Source organism: Marmota monax, unplaced genomic scaffold (assembly GCF_021218885.2).
Source record: "Marmota monax isolate L192 unplaced genomic scaffold, Marmota_monax_Labrador192_F-V1.1 WCK01_AAM20220418_F8-fsc00196, whole genome shotgun sequence".
NCBI lineage: Eukaryota > Metazoa > Chordata > Mammalia > Rodentia > Sciuridae > Marmota > Marmota monax.
This window is the reverse complement of record NW_026694390.1, coordinates 1,412,156-1,435,269: the sequence shown is the minus strand read 5'-3', so window position 1 is coordinate 1,435,269 and position 23,114 is coordinate 1,412,156. Positions and strand designations below refer to the sequence as shown.

Here is a 23,114-nt window from a genome sequence, read left to right as displayed (position 1 = left end):
CAAGCAAGGTCCTTCAAACCACTGGCCACTAAAATAGAAGGTAGCAGTTTTAAAATAAACTTTTATTTATAGATCATCAACTAGCAACTGGAATTTCTGCTCACAATGCCTTAAGACATAGGAATCATCTCTATGAGTGAAGTTCAGAGAGAAGTGCTCGCCCAAAGTTGTCCACCCAGGAAACTGCAGTGCCTGGTTCACTGACTTCTCATTGCATGTGTACAGCTTGCCACAGAACAGAAATAAGGTATTCCTAAGGGAGAGGGGTTATTTCAACATAATTCTCACAGTAATTCTGACCCCCAAATTAAATGCAATTACCAATTAATGAGAGCAGGCATTTGTTTTACTTACTTACTCAAAACATTCTAAACTCAGTTCTTTTTTACAGCTCTCAAGCAAGTAAGCAGCTTTCTTCCCTCTACTTTCTCTTGGATAGTTTCTTGTCCTGCTCTAAGAAATTGTTGGGTAGCATGAATAATAATAGTTCTATTTACTAAGTCCTTACTACATGCCAGGTTCTGTGTTGGGTGCTTTTTATAAACCTTGTCTTGCTTTAGTTAAGGAAAATCCTGTAGATATTTAGGATGTTATCCATTTTCATAGAGAAAGAAATCGAGGCTCAGAGAAGTAATAAAACCTGTCTAAGTCACAAAATAGGAGCAGGATTTGTAGCCGAGTTAGACTGACTCAAAGTCCAGGCTCTTTCACCACACCAACCTGTGTGCTGGCTTCATCAGGAAGTGAGAGGTCTCAACATGGCAGCTGTATTACCTGATCTGAGTCTAGTCTCTTCATTTCCCCCTTTAATGTCTCCAATCCATGGATTGCTAGGTATCTCTTCACTTTGTTGGCATGTTTTTTGCTCTGCAAGAACCCAGGAAAAAGATCAAAGATAGCCAACTGCCATTTCATATTGAAGGCATTAAAGACTAGATTTTCATCTGATACATCTTCACAAAAACTTTTGAGGTGCAGAGTGTGGGGGAAGAAACTTAGTTTAACGAGTCCCCACTCTGTGAGAGGCACTTTACATGCTATCAAATTTAATTTTCTGGGGCTAGGGCTGTGGTTCAGTGGTAGCGCACTTGCCTGGCATGTGTGAGGCACTAGGTTCAGTTCTCAGTACTGCACATAAATAAATAAAATAAAGGCCCATTGGGGCTGGGGATATAGCTCAGTCAGTAGAGTGCTTGTCTTGCATGCACAAGGTTCTGGGTTCAATCCCCAGCAATACCCAAAAAATAAAATAAAATAAAGGTCTATCAACAACTAACTAAATAAATAAAAATTTAGTTTTCACAATAATCAATGAGAAAATTATCATCTCCTCATGCATGAAGAAACTGAGGCTAAAGATGGTGAAATTTCTTGCCCAAGATGAGTAGCAGAGCTAAAATTCGAACTCATAGTTTCTGCTTTCTACTCTACTAAGTTGAAAGGGAAGACACACTATAATGATCCTGATTTGAATGGGAGAGATGAGACTCAGAGAAATCACCTCAATCTACAGGTCACAAGCCAACATGCATGAACATAAAGCCTGAGCGCTAAGAATTACATTTCACGGTGCACGCCAGGGAGAAGTGAGGGTTTGGCACTGGATCAAAGAAGTGAAGTAGTGCTAAAGGTTCAATGGAAAAGGTACCTGGTAATGTGCCAGCTTCTGGGATTCAGAAATCAGCAAGGCGCAGCAAACTTTACACTGGGTATTAGTGAAGAGGCATTGGTTCTTCTGGATCATGTGTTCCACTACAGAGGGGAAAAGAAAAAATCTGAGTTGACAAATATGACCGCAATAGCACTGTCAAAAAAAAAAAAAAAAAAATATATATATATATATATAAAGTATATATAAAAATATATATATATATATAAAGTATAATACCTTTTATTTATTTACTTTTATGTGGTGCTGAGGATTGAACCCAGTGCCTCACACTTGCTAGGCACACACTCTACCACTGAGCTACAAGCCCAGCCCCAACAGCACTGTCTTTCAACCCTGTCTTAAACACATGCACTAAGTAATAGAATGTCATACTAATACATACAAAGTTGTTAGTTACTACTACCAGTTATGATGTAGTTATGATGTAGTTATTATGCTATCATCTCACACCATCTGCATTATTACTTATTTTATAATTTTATAATTTTATAAATACAAACCTTCTTTACTAAGTAACTTTTTAAAAAAATATTTATTTTTTTTTTTAGGTATAGATGGACACAACACAATGCCTTTATTTTTATGTGGTGCTAAGGATCGAACCCGGGTCCCGCCCATGCTAGGCAAGCGCTCTACCACTGAGCCCCTACTAAGTAACTTTTTTTTTTAAAAATATTTTTTAGTTGTAGATGAACACAACACCCACCCACCTTCCTTCCTTCCTTTATTTATTTATTTTTGTGGTGCTGAGGATTGAACCCAGTGGTTTGCACATGCTAGGTAAGCGCTCTACCATTGAGCCACAACCCCAGCCCCCTTAGTAACTTCTCTTTAAAATGAATCTTTAGGACTGGGGTTGTGGTTCAGTGGCAGAGCGCTCGCCTCACACATGTGAGGCACTGGGTTCAATCCTCAGCACTACATAAAAATAAATAAACAAAATAAGTGTATTGTGTCCATGTGTAACTAAAAAAAAAAGTTTTTTTAAAAAAAGGAATCTTTATAGCTAGGCATGGTGGTACTTGCCTGTAATCCTAGCAACTCAGGAGTCTGAGGCAAGAGGATTCAAAAGCTTGAGGCTAGCTTTAGCAGTTGAGACCCTGTCTTTTTTTTTTTAATATTTATTTGTTAGGTGTAGCTGGACACAATACCTTTATTTTTTGATTTTTATGTGGTGCTTAGGATCGAACCCAGGGCCTTGCACATGCTAGGAAAGCACTCTACCACTGAGCCACAATCCCAGCCCGAGACCCTGTCTTAAAATAAAAATAAAAATGGCTGGGGATGTAGATCAGTGGTTGAGCACTTGCCTAGCATGCATGAAACCCTGATTTCAATCTCTAGTACCAAAAAAAGAAAAAAGGCATGGTAGTACCTAACTGAGGCTTACTACCAGATAGAATCAGGAGAATTGAAAAGGGAATTATTATCTCACTGTTCTGGATCTGACTTTGAAACATCTAAAATCACCTAACATATCACAAAAGTTCGATACTGTAGGAAACATGGTTTTAGCTTGTGCTTAATTGTTAGGCATGGAGAACTTGCCTCTATGAGAAGGGAGCCATCACACTCAAGATGTGAATTCCACCATAGCATTAATAACAAGAAGTAGAGGCCAAGTCCAGAAAACTAGGAGGGAAGAACAAGCCCATGCTTCTTTTCTCCCAGTTCCAAAAAGTGGTCAAGATGCCCAGGAGAAGAAGCCAGGCATGGTGGCACATGTCTGTAATCTCAGTAACTCAGGAGGCTGAGGCAGGAGGATGGCAAGTTCAAAGCCAGCCTCAGTAACTTAGTGAGACCCTAAGCAACTTAGCAAGACCCTGTCTCAAAATAAAAAGAGATAGGAAAGTGGCTAAGTGGTTACAATCCCTGGTAAAAAAAAAAAAAAAGATGCCCAGGAGGAAGGTTCTTGGTGGAGAACATCTAACATGCCTCTCTCTCTATGCCATTAGATCAAAGGCTTAACTATGCTCATCTTTTAGGGCAGAAAGGTTTGTCTGGCTATATTTCGGTCCTGTAGGATCTCTTGTTTATTACCACATTTTTCTTTTTCTTTCTTTTTTTTTTTTTAGTGTGCGATTTTTAAAATCTTTTTTAAATACATGACAGCAGTGGAATGCATCACACATATAGAGCACAATTTTTCATATCTCTGTATATAAAGTATGTTCACACCATACACATAATGTCTTTATACGTTTTTTTTTTTTTTTTTTTTGCATTACAATTCTATTACCACATTTTTCTCCTAGAGTGTTTGGTAAATTTTTGTGAAAGACTTTGCCTGCCTTGCTGTGTTCAGAGAAACCAAGGTTGGCTGTGTCTGTGAAGACTGCTGGGCCAGAGTATTTTATTTTTTTGATGCTGGGGATTTAACACGAGGGTACTTTACTACTAAGCTACATCCCCAGCTCTCTCTCTCTTTTTTTTTTTTTGATACCAGGGATTGAACTCAGGGGCATTTGACCACTGAGCCACATCCCCAGCCCTATTTTATATTTGATTTAGAGACAGGTTCTCATCAAGTTGCTTAGGGCCTCACTAAATTGCTGACCTAGAACTTAGGATCCTCTTGTCTCACCTTCTGAGTTGCTAAGATTATAAGCATGCACCATGGCACATGGCCTGAGCCACAGCTTTTTAAAAGAGGCAAGAAGCTCCACAGAATGGAAAGATGAGACAGGGGTCAGAGTCCAGCCACCACCTCCTCACCTGGAGATTCTGGATCCTGCTCCCTACCCACAGGGTGCTGGGGAATCCTACCAGGACCTTGGGCACACTAGGCAAGTGCCCTAACATTGCTCTACACCTCCAGCCCCAGACTTTGTTTTGTTAAAGGAGATAGGTCTCCTTTTGAGGACATTCAGAATCTGACTCCCATAGACTACACAGGGAAGGGGCACACCATTTATGACTCTGTATCCCCACTATTTAGTACAATACTGTACCCACAAGCAGGGACTTGGTTAATACCTACTAAATGAATACACTCTGTGCTGGAACCCACTCTTTGGCCTGAGAGTACACCTGTATGATGCACACATTATGTATTCAGAGTGCCGTGCCCATGCCAGCACTGGATTTAGTGCTGGGGCCATGACAATAAATAAAGCACATAAGGTAAAGAGTAAATAAATAAGCAAGATAATGATAGAGAATGAGAAATGCTATGGAAACAAAGTAAATTGGTAGAAAATGATGGGGGCAGGATAGTTAGTGAAGACTCATAGGAAAGTGTCAGCCACAAGAAGATGTAGGGGAAAAGAACGTTCCTGCCTGAGTCACTTTCTGAGGCTGGGATGAGTGGCATGTTCAAGGAATGGAGAGAAGGCCAGTGTAGCTAGAGTGTGGTAAAAGAAGAGTGGTAGGAGAAAAAGTTGGAGAGGCAACATGAAGCCTACTAGATGATGCTGAATGAATGTAAGACCTCATAAATTGCAGTATGAACTTCAGATTTTATTCTTTGTGTAATGAGAGGCAACAAGCTCTGGGCGGTTTATATTTTGAAAAGATTACTCTGCTGGGTGTGGTGGTGCATACCTGTAGTCCCAGCCATATGGGAGGCTGAGGCAGGAGTTCACAAGTTTGAGGTCAGTCTTGGCAACATTAGCAAGACTCTGTCCTCTGTCTCAAAATAAAAAATAAAAAGGGCTGGGGATGTAGCTCAGTGGTAGAGTGCCCCCAGGTTCCATCCCCCATAACAAACAACAAGAAAAAACTGTTGAACTTTGAGTGGATTGTGGCTCCGTGGTAGAGCGCTCACCTAGCAAGTGTGAGGCCCTGGGTTCAATCCTCATCACAACATAAAAAAATAAAATAAATAAAATAAAGGGGCTGGGATATGGCTCAAGCGGTAGCACGCTCGCCTGGCATGCGTGCGGCCCCGGTTCGATCCTCAGCACCACATACAAACAAAGATGTTGTGTCGGGGGGGGGGGGATATATATCTCTCTCTCTCTCTCAAAAAAAAGGAACAATTATAAAAAATAAAATAAATAAAGGTATTGTGTCTAACTACAACTTAAAAAAAAAAAAAAAGCCAAAACTGTTGTACTTTGGGTAAGAACAGTGGGGATCTGTGGGTTTCTTTCCCTCAGGGCTGCTCTCATTTCCTCATGCACTCAGTAGGGGCAGAGGTCCTGCCAGAGAGGAGCAGGAAGAGAACCAATAACTTCCCCAGGGAAGGGCAATACCACTTGTGTTCTAAATGGTGGGTGAGGCCTCTATGCTGCAATACATGCAGTTGGTGGAAGTGGTGATCTCAGAGGCAGGAAGAGCCAAGGGCTCTACTGACCTGAAGCGGTAGTCATGGTTGGGATAAGCATGTCCCTGGCTGAGACTGTGAGAGGGCCCATGTTAGATACACTCCTGGCCCATTATAAGGCTATGAACACTTCAGAGATGCAAAATGGCCCAGGGGGAAATAAAAGACAGGACAAACTTCAAAGTGGCCTGAATTTTAAATATGCTTTCCTATCAACACACAGATTCAACAGAAGACCAAGTAAGGCCTTATTGCCTTCAGGTATTTAGAAAAAATCTGTGGAATCAGTGGCTGAGCACTAAGCAACATAGACATATGGAGTAAAAAATGATAAAAAAGAGCCAAATTGAGAATATTTGCTTTTGAAATCTTCAGCCATCATGTGAACAATTTGACGACTAAAGCCACCAAGCTGTGAAGAAGCCCAAACTATTCCATGCAGGAAGACTATACAGGGAGGCCCTGGTGATACAAAAAGAAGCTCCATTCTTGTGCTATTTCAACTTCAGCCACCATCAGAGTGCGCATATGTAACAGACCTTGAATGAGAACTATGCAATCAAGCCTTCTCCAAATTCCAGATCCATAAAAACTGAGAGAAGTTGTGAAGTTGAAGGAAGCGAAGTCCTACAGAGGGAAAAGAACCTACACAAATATCAGAATTCTGAGATGTCTGACTGCACATCCCTGTTGCCCTGATATGCACATCTGTTGAGAGCCACAGCCGAAGGAGCCCCAGCAAACTTCCAGCTGCCGGCTGATGATTGGCTCACAGCGGCCCCAGCAACATCTAGCTGATTGGCTCCTCTGCGGTGATGCTCATTGGGCTGTTTCCCTGCCCTTTCAGACCACGGAGCTGCTCATTGGGGGACTTTTTTGGCTCCGCCCACGTGACCCAGCCAATCGGCCTCAAGAGCAGGAGGATTGTGGGAGGTGGAGAGAAGCTTGTGTGGGAGAGAGAGGCTTGTGGAAAGCCAGTGGTGGCAGTTGAGGCTCTGAGGGTTTTTCCTGAGAGGCTGTTTTGTTTGGCGTGTGTGGTTCTAAAAATAAAGTTAGTTTCTTTTGACAAGTGGCTCCTGATTGTGCCCAGCCAGACTGCGGCATTTGGTGGCTCGCATGGGGAGCGACTGAGGGTAAGTGAACTGCTCGCCCCTGAGGGCAGGGGGAGAGGATGGGTAGCCATTTTAAGATTCTTCTTTTGTTATTTTGTTTCACTTTTGTTTTAAGTTGCCTGTCCCTGGAGATGTGTAAGATGGAAGAAAAACCGCTCACATCTGAGGAACAGATAGGGAGAAAGGACGGATGGACATTTCAGGAGGCTATTATAATGATTTTGTGTTGTTCCAATTTTGTTTCACTCTGTTTCAGTTTTGTTAGGCGTTACATTGTTGGGTTGTATTATAGTAGAAATAAGGGATCAGAAATTAGTAAAAAACAAACTGAAAGAGTGTTAAGTAAATTGTTAGAGGAAGGAGGCATCTCAGTAAAATCAAGAACAATCAGGGCATACGTTGATACAATACAAAAATGTAGCCCATGGCTTTTTAAGGAGGAGTTGTTAAATATATCACAATGGAACCATCATGGTGAAGATTTAAAAAGAATAGAAAAGAAAAGCCCAGGGACTCTGCCAGTTGGCACATTGCCATTGTGGACGTTCATATCTTGTTTGCTTAGTCCAAAGCCTTCAGTTCAGACAATGGTAGAGGAAGAAGAAGACATAATGATTCAAGTAAAAGAGAAGGTCTCTCAAGTTAGTCAGACAGAGGAAATGATTCAAGTAAAAGAGAAGGCCTCTCAAGCTAGTCAGACAGAGAAAGAAAGTGTAAAACAGAAAAAGCCATCAGGGGGAAAGTTACAACAGGAGACTGCTACTAACACCTTTCTATCACCAGAGGGTGTAAGTGTCCAACCAACAGCACCACCTCTACAGGAGACTGCTACTAACACCTTTCTATCACCACAGGATGTAAGTGTCCAACTAACAAGGCCACCTCCATATGCTGGGAGGTCCCCAACCCCTGCAGTTGATAGTTGGGATCCTGAGACAAGATCTCAAATATTAACATGCCCTGTATTTGAGGCAGGAGGGCAGCGATTTTACCAAGTTTTAAATTTCAAAACAGTGAAGCAGCTAAAAGAGGCTGTAACAACCTATGGTCCTTAAGCACCCTTCACTGTAAGCATGGTCGAATCCATTAACAACTTGAACATGACGCCAGCAGATTGGGCTAATATGTGTAAAGCTGTGCTAAATGGAGGACAATACCTGTTATGGAAGGTTGCCAATGAGGAATTTTGCAAGGAGACGGCTAGGCGAAATGCAGCAGCTGGTTATCCTCAGAGAAATCTAGATATGTTGTTAGGAAAGGGACCTTATGAGGATCAGCAGCAACAAATTGCATATGATCCTGGTGTATATGCACAAATTGCTGTAGATGCAATTAAGGCATGGAAGACTTTACAAGGACATGGAGGTTTACAAGGTCAATTATCTAAGGTAATACAAGGAGCTAATGAACCTTATGCTGAATTTGTAGATAGGCTTATTCAAACAGCTACCAGAGTTTTTGGGAATACAGAACAAGCAATGCCATTATTAAAACACCTGGCTTATGAGCAAGCGAATCGTTGGTGCAGAGATATCATTAGACCATGGAAACATGAAGATTTAAACACATATATTAAATTATGTAGAGACATTAATGAACAAGAGCAAGTCGTGGCAGCTGCAGTAAAACAGGCTTTAGATGCCAGAGACATTAATGAACAAGGGCAAATTGTGGCAGCTGCAGTAAAACAGGCTTTAGATGCCAGGCCAAGAACATGCTACAATTGTGAACAAACAGGACATTTTAAAAGGAATTGCCCCATTGGAGGAGGGTTTAACAAAACTAGGTATCAAAGGAGTAGAATACCAGGTATTTGCCCACGATGCCGTAGAGGGAGACATTGGGCTAATGAATGCCGTTCTCAAACCACCATAGAGGGTACTCCATTATCAAAAAACGAACAAGGACCAGGTGTTTATCCACGATATTGTGGAGAAAGGCATCGGGCTCCATTGCCAAAAAATGGACAGGGGGGCCCAATGCTCCGGGGCCCAAAACCACAAATATACGGAGCACTGGAGGAACCCAGCAACCCCATCAGGGTAGTGCCCAGGACACATTGTCCATCAGATCCCTCATCAGACAAACCAGAGGGAGCGCAGGGTTGGACATCTGCTCCTCCGCCAGAGCAGTACTAACTCCAGAGATGGGAGTTCAAATCATTCCCACAGGGGTGAAAGGACCTCTTCCCAAAGGAACAGTAGGCTTATTATTGGGACGCAGCTCTTCTACTCTAAAAGGACTTATGATAAGTCCTGGGGTAATTGATCCCGATTATGAAGGTGAAATAAAAATTATAGCCAGTTCTCCAAAGGGTATATCAGTAATTTCACCAGGAGATAGAACAGCACAGTTACTAATAATACCCAGCCTACATGATAAATTTTCCAGTCATACTGTAGAAAGAGGTTCCAAGGGATTAGGCTCCACAGGTGTAGATTGGGCTATGCTTTCTTTAAATTTAGATTCTCGCCCCATGCTAAAACTAAATATTCAAGGACATGAATTTAATGGGCTACTGGATACAGGTGCAGACCTTAGCATCATCTCTCGTCAAGAATCGCCAAAACATTGGCCATTACAACAAGCCACTCAAACGCTTTGAGGCCTAGGAGTGGCGACTAATCCCCATAGGAGTGCAGTGGTATTAGACTGGAAGGATCCTGAAGGATGTGAAGGAACTATACAGCCATATGTATTGGATCATCTTCCCGTAAATTTATGGGGACGAGATGTCCTAGATCAATTAGGTTTGACATTAACAAATAACATCAACCAAAATACACCCACTATTATGACTAGACAAGGTTTTAGGAAAGGAAAAAGATTAGAAAAACAAGAACAAGGTATAGCAGCACCAATACAAATAGATCAAGGAACAGAAAGACATGGGTTGGATTTTCAGAAAGGGCCACTGAGACAATAAAAATTACTTGGAAATCAGAAAGACCAGTATGGGTTCCTCAGTGGCCCCTGACTAAAGAAAAGATACAAGCAGCCCATGACCTGGTCAAACAACAATTAGCGGAAGGACATATACAACCTTCTGTATCTCCCCATAATACTCCCATTTTTGTCATCAAAAAGAAATCCGGTAAATGGAGATTATTGCAAGATTTAAGAGCCATTAATAATGAGATGGTTATTATAGGACCTGCTCAATCAGGGATTCCTCAATTGTCTGCTTTGCCAAAAACCTGGTATGTTTTAGTTATAGATATTAAAGATTGTTTTTTTTCAATTCCAATTCATCCTGAGGATAGTCCACGTTTTGCATTTACTATCCCTGCACTGAATCATGAAGGTCCTGATCAGAGATATGAATGGAAAGTACTCCCTCAAGGGATGGCTAACAGCCCAACTATGTGTCAAATTTATGTTAACAAAGTAATCCAGCCACTTAGAAATCAAAATCCTGAACTACAAATATTTCACTATATGGATGATGTATTATTAGCACACAAAGATAAAAACACATTGCTAGAATGTTATGCCACACTTACAAACTTATTAAAAAATTATAATCTAGAGATAGCAATAGATAAAGTACAATTAAATTTTCCAATTAATTATTTAGGAGTTCTATTATCCTCAACCATGGTCCGTCCACCAAAAATTCAAATACGAGTAGATCAACTCAAATCACTTAATGACTTTCAAAAGTTATTAGGAGACATAAATTGGATAAGGCCTTATTTAGGTATACCAACAGGAGAGTTGGGACCTTTATTTGATATCCTAAAAGGTCCATCAGATCCAAATTCACCCCGAATGTTAACGCCTGAAGCAAGAAAGGCATTAAAAATCATTGAAACATATATGGAAAATATGCATTTGGATAGAATTGATATAAGTTTGCCTTTATTATTTATTGTACTACCAACAAAAAATATTCCTACAGGAGTATTTTGGCAAGAAGGTCCATTATTATGGATACATTTATCTTATTCTCCTAACACTATTCTTACTAGGTATCCTGAGGCTGTAGGACAATTAATACTCAAAGGAATAAAAGCAGCAAAGGGAGTGTTTGGAATTTCTCCCAATAAAATTATTACTCCATATACTATGAATCAAATTGATGAGTTAGCTAATGAGTTAAATACTTGGGCAATAATCATGTGCAAATCTAATGTTTCATTTGATAACCACTTACCATCTAATCCTTTATTGTCTTTTTGGTCATTGCATCCTGTAATTTTTCCAAAAATGACAAGAAAAACACCTATCATGAATGCTCCAAATATATTCACTGATGGGTCAAATAATGGTACAGCAGTAGTAGTTACCCCTGATCAAACTTTTACATTTTTAGTACCCAAACAATCAGCTCAAAAGGTAGAGCTTAATGCAGTTTTACAAGCTTTTGTGATGTTTAAAGATTCTGTATTTAATTTATTTTCTGATAGTCAGTATGTAGTTAATGCTATAGTATCTCTTGAAGATGCTGGTAGGATTTCCCCTTCTTCTACTGTTTTCTCTTTGCTTTCCACTATACAAAGTCTAATCTGGGACAGAAAAGATCCATTCTTTATAGGACATATCAGGGCACATACAGGATTGCCTGCAGCCCTTAGTTTGGGCAATGATTTAGCAGATAAAACTACACATGACATACATATTTTCTCTACACTAGAAGAAGCTATAAATTTTCATAAAAAGTTCCATGTCAATGCTAATACTTTACAAAAGCATTTTAAAATAACTAAGGAACAAGCTAGACAAATAATAAAACAATGTCAAAATTGTGTGACCTTTTTACCACAAGTTAATCTTGGAGTCAATCCTAGAGGATTGATACCTAACCATATTTGGCAGATGGACGTCACACACTTGCCAGAATTTGGAAAATTAAAATATTTGCATGTTACAGTTGATACTTCTTCTGGATTTTTGATGGGCTCCCTTCATGCCAGAGAAAAAACTAAAGATGTTATAGCTCATTGCTTACAAAATTTTGCCACTGTGGGTGTTCCAAAACAGTTAAAAACAGATAATGCCCCTGATTATACTTCTACCTCTTTTAAACAATTTTGCTCAACATTTGGCATTACTCATATAACAGGAATCCCATACAATCCACAGGGACAAGGCATAGTTGAAAGAGCTCATCAAACTATTAAAATGTACTTATTAAAGCAAAAAGAAGGAATTGGGAAGGGGTATATATTCCCCAAAGATAAACTTAAAATAACCCTTTTTACTCTAAACTTTTTAAATTTGGATTCATCAGGACTTAATGCTGCGGAAAGGCATATGTGTCCAAAAAATGTGCATAAGCCCAATGTACTTGGAAGGATATTCTAACAGGACAATGGAAAGGTCCTGACCCAGTAATTGTCTGGAGTCGAGGGTCTGTTTGTGTGTTTCCACAGGGAGAACAGCAGCCGATTTGGATTCCAGAGAGATTAACCAAGGTCTTTACTTACTGCATTTGCAGTAAGTAAATGAAGTTGGAGAATATAATGCTAAGTGAAGCAAGCCAATCCCAAAAAACCAAGCTCCTGATTGTGCCCAGCCAGACTGCGGCACACATCTAATCCAACAGGCAGAAATGGTTTGATACAGCTTAGAAAATCACCAGGTAGGCTGACAGCACTGGATTGGACCTCCAGAATAACGAGTAAATGTTCCAATAGGCTAATAAGGGTCTCTAAGCCAGCCCTCTCAGTTTTCATCATCAATGGAACCTACCCCTCAACATATAAAGCTGGAGAATGGATGCTAGACCACTGATAAAGGAAGAGCTCAAGGTTCCATGGCCTTCCCCAACAGCAACAATAGCCAAGAAGCACTACATTTCAACTTTCTAAATCTTATGAGAAGTTATGATTGATAGGATTTCATTTGTATCCATTCTGTAGCCATTAGAAAGTGTTAGGGTACAGGCTATCAGAGTATAAAGCATAAGGCAGATTTTCACAGGGTCAATGAAGTAGAGACAGAGAGAACCAGTGTGAGACAGTGTTATGATTTGGAATCTGAAATGTTCTCCCAAATCTCCTATTTTTTTTTTTTTTAAATCTTTCTATTTCTTTATTTTTTATGTGGTACTGAGAATCGAACCCAGGGTCTCACACCTGTGAGGCAAGTGCTCTACCACTGAACTACAGTCCCAGCCCCCAAACTTCCGATCTTAATGCAGGAATATTCAGAAGTGACATGATTGGATTATGAGAGCTGAAACCTAATCAGTCTATCCTAGGGTGAATGGACTGGGTGGTAACTGTAGGCAAATGGGGAAAAGCTAGAGGAGGTGGGTGACTGTGGGCACGCTCTGAAAGGGTTCATCTTCTCTGTGGCTCCTTCTTTCCTCTTTTTCTCTGTGCTCTTTGACAGCCAAGAGGTGAGCTGTTTTCCTCTGCCACACTCTTCAGCCATGATGTTCTGTTTCACCTAGGGCCCAGAGCAATGAACTTGACTAACCATGGACTTAACTTCTGGGACTGTGAGCTAAAATAAACTTTCTCCCCTCTAAGTTCTTCTTCTTCTTTTTTCAGTGCTGAGGACCAAACTCAAGGCCTTGTGCGTACTAGGCAAACACCCTTCCACTGAGCTAAATCCCCAAGCCCTCTAAGTTGTTCTTGTTGGTAATTTTGGTGATGCAACAAAAAGTTGACTAACACAGACAGCAAGATAATTCATAAGGTGTGCAGCGGGGTGGTGGTAGTGATGGAACAGTTCAGGGGTACAGCATGTACTTACCATGCATGAGGACCAGGGATCAACTCCCAGTACCCTCATCCCCAAAGGAAGATAATTCAAAGACTTAATAAATTTATGGGAAGTGGCATCTGGGAGACAAAGTGATCACTATCTTTGGGTGACTATGGTACCTTAAGTTGCCTTAGGTTGACTTAGAGCTAGGATGATTGGTCACAGAATGATTAAACCACCTCCTATATTACAATTAATAGTAAACTTTGCTTGCTATTCCTTGAGCCTTGATGTGACCTTAGAACATGCAATTCAGCCAGTTCCAGTGATGTATGCCTTTAATCCCAGCTACCTGAGAGGCTGAGGCAGGAATAAATTGCTCAAGGTCAACCTGGGCAATTTAACAAAGTCCTGTCTCAAAATAAAATTAAAAAGGTCTGGGAATGACTGGGCATGGTGGTGCATTCTCATGATCCCAGCTGAGGCGGGAGGAGTGCAAGTTCAAGGCCAACCTGGGCAACTTATAGAGATTCTGTCTCAAAATAAAAAATAAGGGCTGGGATTTGACCCAGCTATCCCACTCCTCAGTTTATACCCAAAGGACTTAAAATCAGCATACTTCAGGGACACCATATCAATGTTTATAGCAGCACAATTCACAATAGCTAAATTATGCAATCAATCTAGATGCCCTTCAGTAGATGAATGGATAGGGAAACTTTGGCACATATACACAATGGAACATTACTCTGCATTAAAAGAGAATAAAATCATGGCATTTGCAGTAAGTAAATGAAGTTGGAGAATATAATGCTAAGTGAAGCAAGCCAATCCCAAAAAACCAAAGACCAAATGTATTCTTTGATATGAGGATGCTGACTCATAATGGCGATGGGGCGGGCATGGGAGGAATAGAGAAACTTTAGATAGGGCAAAGCAGGGAGGGAGGGGAAAGAAAGGGGCTAGTGGGTAGAAAAGACGGTGAAATGAGTTAGACATCTTTACCCTAAGTACATGTATGAAGACTTGAATGGTATGAAAATACTTTGTGTACAGTGACTTGAAAAATTGTGCTTTATATGTATAATATGAAATGAATTGCATTCTGCTATCATGTATAACAAATTAGAATAAACAAATAATTTTAAAAATAAATAAATAAAATAAAAAATAGGACTGTGGATGTGGCTCAGTGGTCAAGTGCTCCTAAGTTCAATTCCCAGTTCATTCCTCCCCAAAAAAGTCTTCAGATTCTTGCTTTTTTTTTTTTAAAGAACATATTCTTTTAAAGAGTGAGAGGGAGAGAATTTTAATATTTATTTTTTATTTTTTGGCGGACACAACATCTTTGTTTGTATGTGGTGCTGAGGATCGAACCCAGGCCGCACGCATGCCAGGCGAGCGCACTACCGCTTGAGCCACATCCCCAGCCCCAGATTCTTGCTTTTTAACACAGGAAATTTCAACTAGATGCACACAAATTTAGTTAACCATTGTTTTATTTTTTTACATTTAGGTTATTTCTCAGGTTTTGTTATTAGAAATAATGTCATGAATATCATTGTCTCTAAGTGTTCTATATTTAAAGCAAAGATAAAATTTTGTGTTACACTTTATACATTCATATGTCTTTTAATCTACTGATATTTTCAATTGGTGTTACATTTATTGAAATGAAATTGTGAATTAATTTCTGAAATCTGACTTGTGTCGTACGTTAAAGGTCATTTTAAGTCAGAAAAAAAATAAGGGCTGGGGCTGTAGCTCAGTGGCAGAGTGCTTGCCTAGCACATGTGAGGTACTGTGTTCAATATTTAGTACCACATTAAAAAATAAATGAATAAAATAAAGGCATGCTATCTATCTACATAAATAAATAAATAGGATTGGGAATGTAGCTCAGAGTGCTTGCCTAGCATCCCACTCTACCCCCTCTAAAAAGGAAAATTTACCAACAATTGCGGGTAGTCCTCTGAGAGGGATGAAATCTATTTATCACCCCCTACTTATTATGGCTTATTAAGAGGCAATGGGCTTTTAGTTACAGCTAAAAGCAGCAAATAACAAAAGATTCTAGGAGAACTCTCTCCTAGAATAATAACCTACCCATGGAGACAATGGTTAGGCAATATATTCTAATGGGTAGGGTAGCTTACAAGAATAAACCAGAGAGTTGGCCACATTAAGGCTACCAAGCCTTGGTACTTCTATTTGTTCTGTGAATCCATATTGTTGATAGTGTCAAGAAGTTCAAATTTTTATTCAATGAAAAAGGCATTAAAAAAGCAAACATAAGGGCACTGATGATATGATACTAAAAGTTGTCTACTTACGATATGTATAAAAGAAAATCAAATGGAAATTCTGAAGTTAAAAGTCTAATATATTAAATGAAAAATTAATTAGAGGAGCTCAACAGAATATAAAAGTGGCAGAAGAATCAGTGAACTTCAAGATAGATCAACAGAAATATCAAATATAAGAACAAGGAGAAAAAAGACTGAAGAATAATGAACAAAGCTTCAGAGATTATGGGGAAGAATCAAATACACTAATACATGCATAAGGAGAATGCCAGAAGGAGGGAAGAGAAAGAAAGGGGTTAAAATTAAAAAAAAAAAAAAAAGTCTGTAAACTCCCTATATTTCATGAAAAACAACCAACATATCCAAAAATCTCAAGGAACCCAAAGTAGGATAAAAACTAAGAGATCTATACCTAAATACATCATAGTCAAACTGTCAAGAGATAAAAGAAAATCTTGAAAGCAGCAAAAGACAAATAATTCATTTATACTAAAATAATTCAATTCATAATTTAACTTCTCTTCTGAAAGAATGAAGGATAGAAGGCAACAGAAGGATATGGAAAGCGGTGAAAAAGAACAAAATTATTAATCAAGAACTCCATATCCAATGTAACTTTTAAATATTACAATAAGGGCAAGAAGCCAGACGCAAAGGCCACTGTTATGGTTTGAATCTTAAATGTCCCCCCAAAGCTCATGTGCTGAAGGCATGGTCCCCAGTAGATGGTGCTACTGGGAGGTGGAAGAAACTTTTAAGATGTGGAGTCTAGTTGGAGGAAGTAGGTGATCGGGGTGTGTTCCCTTAAAGAGTATACTGGGACCCTGGCCCATTCCTGTCTTTCTTTTGCTTCCTGGCTGCCATGGGGTGACAGCTTTTCTCTACGTACTCCCTATCTTGACATTCTGCCCTGCCACAGGCCCAAAGAAATGTGGTCAAGCACCCATGGACTGAAAACTCTGAAACCAAAACTAGGAACTGAAACAAACCTTTCCTCCTTTTAAGTTGTTTATCTCAAGTTTTTGTCATAGTGATGAAAGCTAACAGAGCCATGTATCATACAATTTTATTTACATGAAATATCCAGAATAAGCAAGTCCATAGAGATAGAAAGAAGATAAGTTGCCAGGGGTGACTGTTTCTGGGTACAGGTTTCCTCCTAGGGTAATGAAAATGCTCTTGAGATAAGACAGTAGTGATAGGTGTATAACTCTATAAATACACAATCATGTATCACATAATAGCAGAGATACTTTCTGAGAAAGTCACTGTTAGGCAATCTTGTTACATGAACATCATATAGTTATACAGGCCTAGAGGGTATGGGTTAATACTTGATGCGATCTCTAGATGCAATCAAGAAGTGTGGTAAAAAGATCATGAGGCTGCTACTGGTTCAACATGGCATACTGTTTTAGTTTTTTTTTTCCCTTCTCTTTTTGATATTGGGGATTGAACCCAGAGGCACTTCATTACTGAACTACATCCCTAATTCTTTTTATTTTGAGATAGGGTCTTGCTTAGTTGCTGAGCCTGGCCCTAAACTTGCAATAGGGGTGAACCACTGTGTCCAACTACAGTAAGTTTTTATTTATTTTGGGGGATGCTGGGATTGAACTGGGGATTACAAGCTGCCAGGCAAGCATTCTACCATTAAATCAAATAGTAATTTTTTTAAAGTATTTTTTTAGTTGTAGATGGACACAATGTCTTTATTTATTTTTATGGAACCCAGGATGGAACCCAGTGTCTCACACATGCGAGGCAGGTGCTTTACAACTGAGCTATAGCACCAGCCCCAAATAGTAAGTTTTTTAAAAATAAGAACTTACAATAAAATGTGAGTATAGTAAATAAAGAATCTGTAATGTAGTTGTTTATTATCAAATATTATAATAATTTACATAAGGTAGTGAGACTCTGCCTCAAAAAAAAAAAAAAAAAAGGGCTGGGGATGTATCTCAGTGGTAAAGCACCCCTGGGTTTAATCCCCAATATTAGAAAAACAAAACAAACAAAATAATATACAGAATAGAGGTATATTAGAGAAATATTTTTATATTTTGCGAGAATTAAGTCAGCATTAATTTGAAGTACACTGGGATGGGTCAAGATCCATATTGCAATCACTAGAGTATCATTTAAAAACTAAAAGATAAAAAAGTTGAAAAAAATCAACAGAGGAGGGGCTGGGGTTGTGGCTCAGCAGTGGAGTGCTTGCCTAGCATGTGTGTGCAAGGTGCTGGGTTCGATCCTCAGCACCACATAAAAATAAATAAATAAAATAAAGGTATTGTGTCCAACTACAACTAAAAAAAATATTTTAAAAAATCAACAGAGGGGCTGGGGATGTGGCTCAAGCGGTAGCCCGCTCGCCTGGCATGCGTGCAGCCCGGGTTCGATCCTCAGCACCACATACAAAGATGCTGTGTCTGCTGAAAACTAAAAAATAAATATTAAAAATTCTCTCTCTCTCTCTCTAAAAAAAAATCAACAGAGGAATTAAAATGGCAGACTAAAAATATGTAACATAAAAGACGCCAGTAAAGGAAGAAGAGAACAGAAAGAAAATAAATAAAATGAAAATTTAATTTTCATATCAATAATTAAATGTAAATAGTCTAAAGGCTGGGGTTGTGGCTTAGGGGTAGAGTGCTCACCTAGCAAGTGTGAGGCCCTGGGTTTGATCCTCAGCTGCCACAGTCTGGCTGGGCACACAATCACGAGCCACCACACAGCTTGTAGATTCAAACAGCAACTCTTTATTCCCGAACTCACACCAGCCGTCTACAATCACGTTCTGGGGAAATCCACGTTCACTTCCCAAATCCACGTTCTCTGCCCAAATCCACCTCCACTGGGCTTCTATCTCCAAAATATATTGTCTGAATCCCGTGAGAACTCAAGGGGAACTCAGGCAGCAGGATACGCCCTACTCCCAGCAGGAATAATCTTAAACCTTAAACCTGGAACCTAAACTGGGAACGCCCTAAACACGATTATCTTAAAACCGGGAACACCCTAATCTGCCTTGGTCCTTGAGCAAGGTCACGTACATTCAATGTCACTGCAACATGGGGTACGCTGGCAAGGAAATTGTCATACCTACTTGGCTAATGGCTCCCAGCACTCAGCAACACATAAAAATAAATAAAGGTATTGTGCCCAATTACAACTAAAAAATAAATTAAAAAAAATAATTAAATGTAAATAGTCTAAATAGTCCACTCAAACCCAAGGTCTTGCACATGCACATTTTAGGCAAGCACTCTATCCCTCAGCTACATCTCCAGCTCTTTTTCAATTTATTTCGAGAAAGGGTCTCACTGAGTTGCCTAGGCTGATCTCAAAACTTCTGATCTTCCTGCCTCAGCCTTCAGAGTAGCTGGGATTACAGATGTGTGTTACTCCATCTGGCTTAACACCTCTTTTTTATTTATTTTTTTCTTGTTGGTACCAGGATTGAACCCACAGTGCTTAACCACTAAGCCACATCCCCAGCCTTATTTTTTGTTTTTATTTTGAGATGGGATCTTGCTAAGTTGCTTAGGACCTCACTAAATTGCTGGCTTTGAACTTGTGTTCCTCCTGCCTCAGCCTCCAGAGCTGCTGGGATTGCTGGGATTACAGGTGTGCGCCACAACACCCATCTTAATACCTCATTTTTAATTATCAATAGAACAACTAGTTGGAAAATCAGTTAACAGTCTATAATAATGTTATCAATCAATTCAAACCAACTGACTTTTAAAGACCAACAACTCTGATATATATGTTGATTTTTCAACAAGGAACATTCTCCATGATAGGACATATCGGGTCTCACCATATTTAAAAGAACTAAATTCATACTAAGTACGTTTTTTGAACACAATGGAATTTAATAAAAAATCCAGAATCAAAGGAAATCTTGGAAATCTCCAAATATCTGGAAATTGAACAACATGTATAAAGAACAAATTACAAGGGAAATTAGAAATTATTTTGAACTGACAAATGAAACTGAAGGAAGGCCCAACACCATTTTGTCACTCTGTCTCCATTTGCTTTTTTAACTGAGTCACCTTCCTCCATAGTTACCTTGGATTCCAGGAACAAAAGGTCTGGTTGATAAGCATCTTTATGACAAGGAAGTGAAACTACCTCCAAACATAGGTGATCCTTGAACAGATCACTCCAAGATGAGACTGCCTCCTAAGCACAAACATGACTAGACAAACTGAAGCTGGCCCCTAAGCAGAAGCAAACATGTCAGGATGGGAACCGAATCACCCCTCAAGTAATGATGAACTTCCCAGAATCCCCGAGATAAATGATAAATCAGATCACAGCCTGACTAGGAGGACTTATTCTGCTAGCTATGCAATCTCCCAGCCATGTAAGCCCCCAACGTTTTTCTTTGTTCTTCCCAATAAAATGTCAAAGTTTCTATTAGTCCCTTTAAGACAGATTTTTGGTCATTAGATCCCTATGTCTGTTCTTCCCAGCATGCCCACTAAAAGCTCCTCTCTTGCTTTTACCACTGCTCAGACTCTTTGATTGGCATACCATGACAGGTGTCCAGGCCTGGTTTGTTGGGACCACCAGACTAGGGACTTTGCCTAAGGACTCCAGTAATAAAAACATAATATACACTTATGGGATCTAGCTACAGCAATGTTCTGTAAAAACAAAAACAAAAACAAAACAAAAGCAGTTTCTCCTTCTATACTCCTGTAACACAATATGGCTTCTGTGTCGAAATGTATGGGAATTTCGCCCCAGACAAGCAATCATACACCAGCTGAGCCCTCTATTTCAAATCAATTCTGACACTCTCTACCTGGAGATGGTGTCAAATTGTAACAGTGGTCTACTTTACCTTTTAAATATAGCCCTTGCTGCTTAAAAGGACATGTTTTCCTTTTCCTCTTTTCCCTCTCCTCTCCCTAATCCGGGGGTGAGGAACAAGATTACCTTCAGTTATCTGTGCTTGAGCACACACCCACCACAGGAAGATGCAGGAAGTGACTATCTCTCAAAATAACAAAGGACAGGGTGCACTTGGGATGACCCCACCCCCCTCACCCCACCCTAGGGCACACTTCGAATACAGCCTTTTAAGAGATTTAAAAGCCCTCCGTTCCCCTATGAGCAGAATTTCAGCCTGTGGAACAGGAGTCCCCTGTGCTTCTTCTTTGCTAGTAAAGCAATGAACCATCTTTTTCCTTTTTTTCAAAACTGTGTCATTATTGGATTGGCCTTGGGGACAAGGACTGAGCTTTTGGTAACAATATCTCACAGAAAATTGAAGGCTCAGTACTACTACAGAATGCCCCCCCCTTCTGATTCCTATTTATCACAAGCTCCAGGTTGTTTTACCAGTGCTTTGGACTACAAATTGGGGTTCCTACAAACCCCTTCCTCAGATTTGATTAATTTGCTCAGGTAGCTCACAAAACACTCACTGTTTACTGGTGAATTATAAGGGATATTTTAAAGGATCCAAATAAACAGGCAGATAAGACATACAGGGAGCCTAAAAGGATCTTAAGCACCAGAGCTTCCATTTCTGTGGAGTTGGGTGTGCCATCCTCTGGCATGTGGATGTGCTCTGGTTCACCTTCCTGTATGCCCTTGAACTCAGTCTTTTTGGTTTTTTATGGAGGCTTCATTATGTAGGCATGATTAATTTATATCACTGGCCAACTTTCAGCCTCTCTCCCCTCCTGGGGGATGGCAGGGGCTGTGAGTTCTAACCCTCTGAGTATATGGCTGGTTCACCTAGCAATTAGTCCTTTAACCTGTGGTTATCAAGGGACTCTCCAAAAATCACCTTATTAACATAAACTCAGATGTAGTTGAAATAAATAAAAGAGTATTTTTCACCTCTATAGCTCTGGAGCTATTTTAGGAAACAAGGACAAAAGGACAAATATTTTGACAAAGACAGTTCTTATTCCTTTAGTCACTTAGGAAATTACAAGGGTCAATGGAGCTGTGAAGGAACCATAAATGAAAACCATAAGTGCTTAAGAGGGGAATTTATCATTTTACACATCTATACCAGAAAAGAAAGGTCTCAAATTAGCAACAAACTTTCACCTTAGAAACTAGAAAAGATCAACAAATCTTGCAAACCTTACCTACATTTACAAAGACAATGATCAAAAAAAAACCCCTCACAAAAGCTGGGGGTGCTCAAGGGCAGGCCCTGGGTTCATTCCTTAGGAGCGCGCGCGCGCGCACACACACACACACACACACACAAAGACATAAATATTAAAGCCAGGAACAAAAATGGGCATGTTACTAACAACTCTGCAGAAATTTAAGGGATTGTTAGTGAATAATATGAACAATTTTTCCAATATATCAGACAACTTAGATTTTTAGATAGTTGCAGAAATGACTCAAGAAGAAATTTAAAAATCTGAATACAATCATTTTTCAGTATTCAGAAGACTGGTTTCAAAACCTGCCCCTCTCCACCAAAATTCAAACCAGGAACTGCAGATGTGAATACCAAAATCTTCAGATGTTCAAGTCCCTTTTATAAAATGACATAGTGGAACTATACCATTGCCCTTTGCTCCTCATGAAGGAGGACATAGTCCTTATTTTAATTGACTCCATCTTTTTTTTTTATGTTTATCCAAAACGAAAACAGATTTATTAATTCCTGTGAAAAACAATATATTACAACCAGATCACCCACTTTATTGATATGAAATATATTCATTAGGAAACTTGGCACTGATTTCACCTGCTCAAATGCACCATCTGGGCACATCTGAAATGCTGGCAGGTAGGCAAGCAGGCCATAGAGGGCCTGTGGGCTAGAATTTTCAGCACTATCAGAGGGGACTTAGAGAAGGGTACGGCAGCCCACTGACTCCATCTTGTCCCTCCAACCTGTTCTCACTTTTTAAGTTATCTCTCCTTTCCAGTGGTCTGCAGGCTGGAATAGAAACTAACTCCCCCAACCCCAAGCAGTAACAATTTCCCTAGCTTCCCTGATGCCAGCTGATCTACCAGACCACAGTCTGAGTATACAGCACACCCCCACTGGACCTGCTTTTGTCCTTGCCCCGTATAATCCTGGAGCAATTGTCATTATG

At 39.8% G+C, this 23,114-nt stretch overlaps 1 protein-coding gene across 7 annotated transcripts in view; it reads right to left on the bottom strand.

Moving 5' to 3' along the window:
- Positions 1-23,114, bottom strand: part of Znf346 (zinc finger protein 346) — a 57,331-nt gene that overhangs the window by 28,229 nt on the left and 5,988 nt on the right. For 6 of the 7 annotated variants that reach the window (XR_006856922.2, XR_006856921.2, XM_046467995.2 and 3 more), the window contains exons 2-3: positions 1,649-1,752; positions 775-867 (exon numbers count right to left, since the gene is read on the bottom strand). Coding sequence is in view for 5 of the 7 variants with exons in the window: in XM_046467995.2 (XP_046323951.1) it covers positions 775-867; positions 1,649-1,752 (197 nt within the window). In the remaining 2 variants the exon portion in view is untranslated. Of the gene's footprint in view, positions 1-774; positions 868-1,648; positions 1,753-18,674; positions 18,956-23,114 lie in introns of those variants that run through there. The other variant, XM_058586623.1, reaches the window with a different exon arrangement.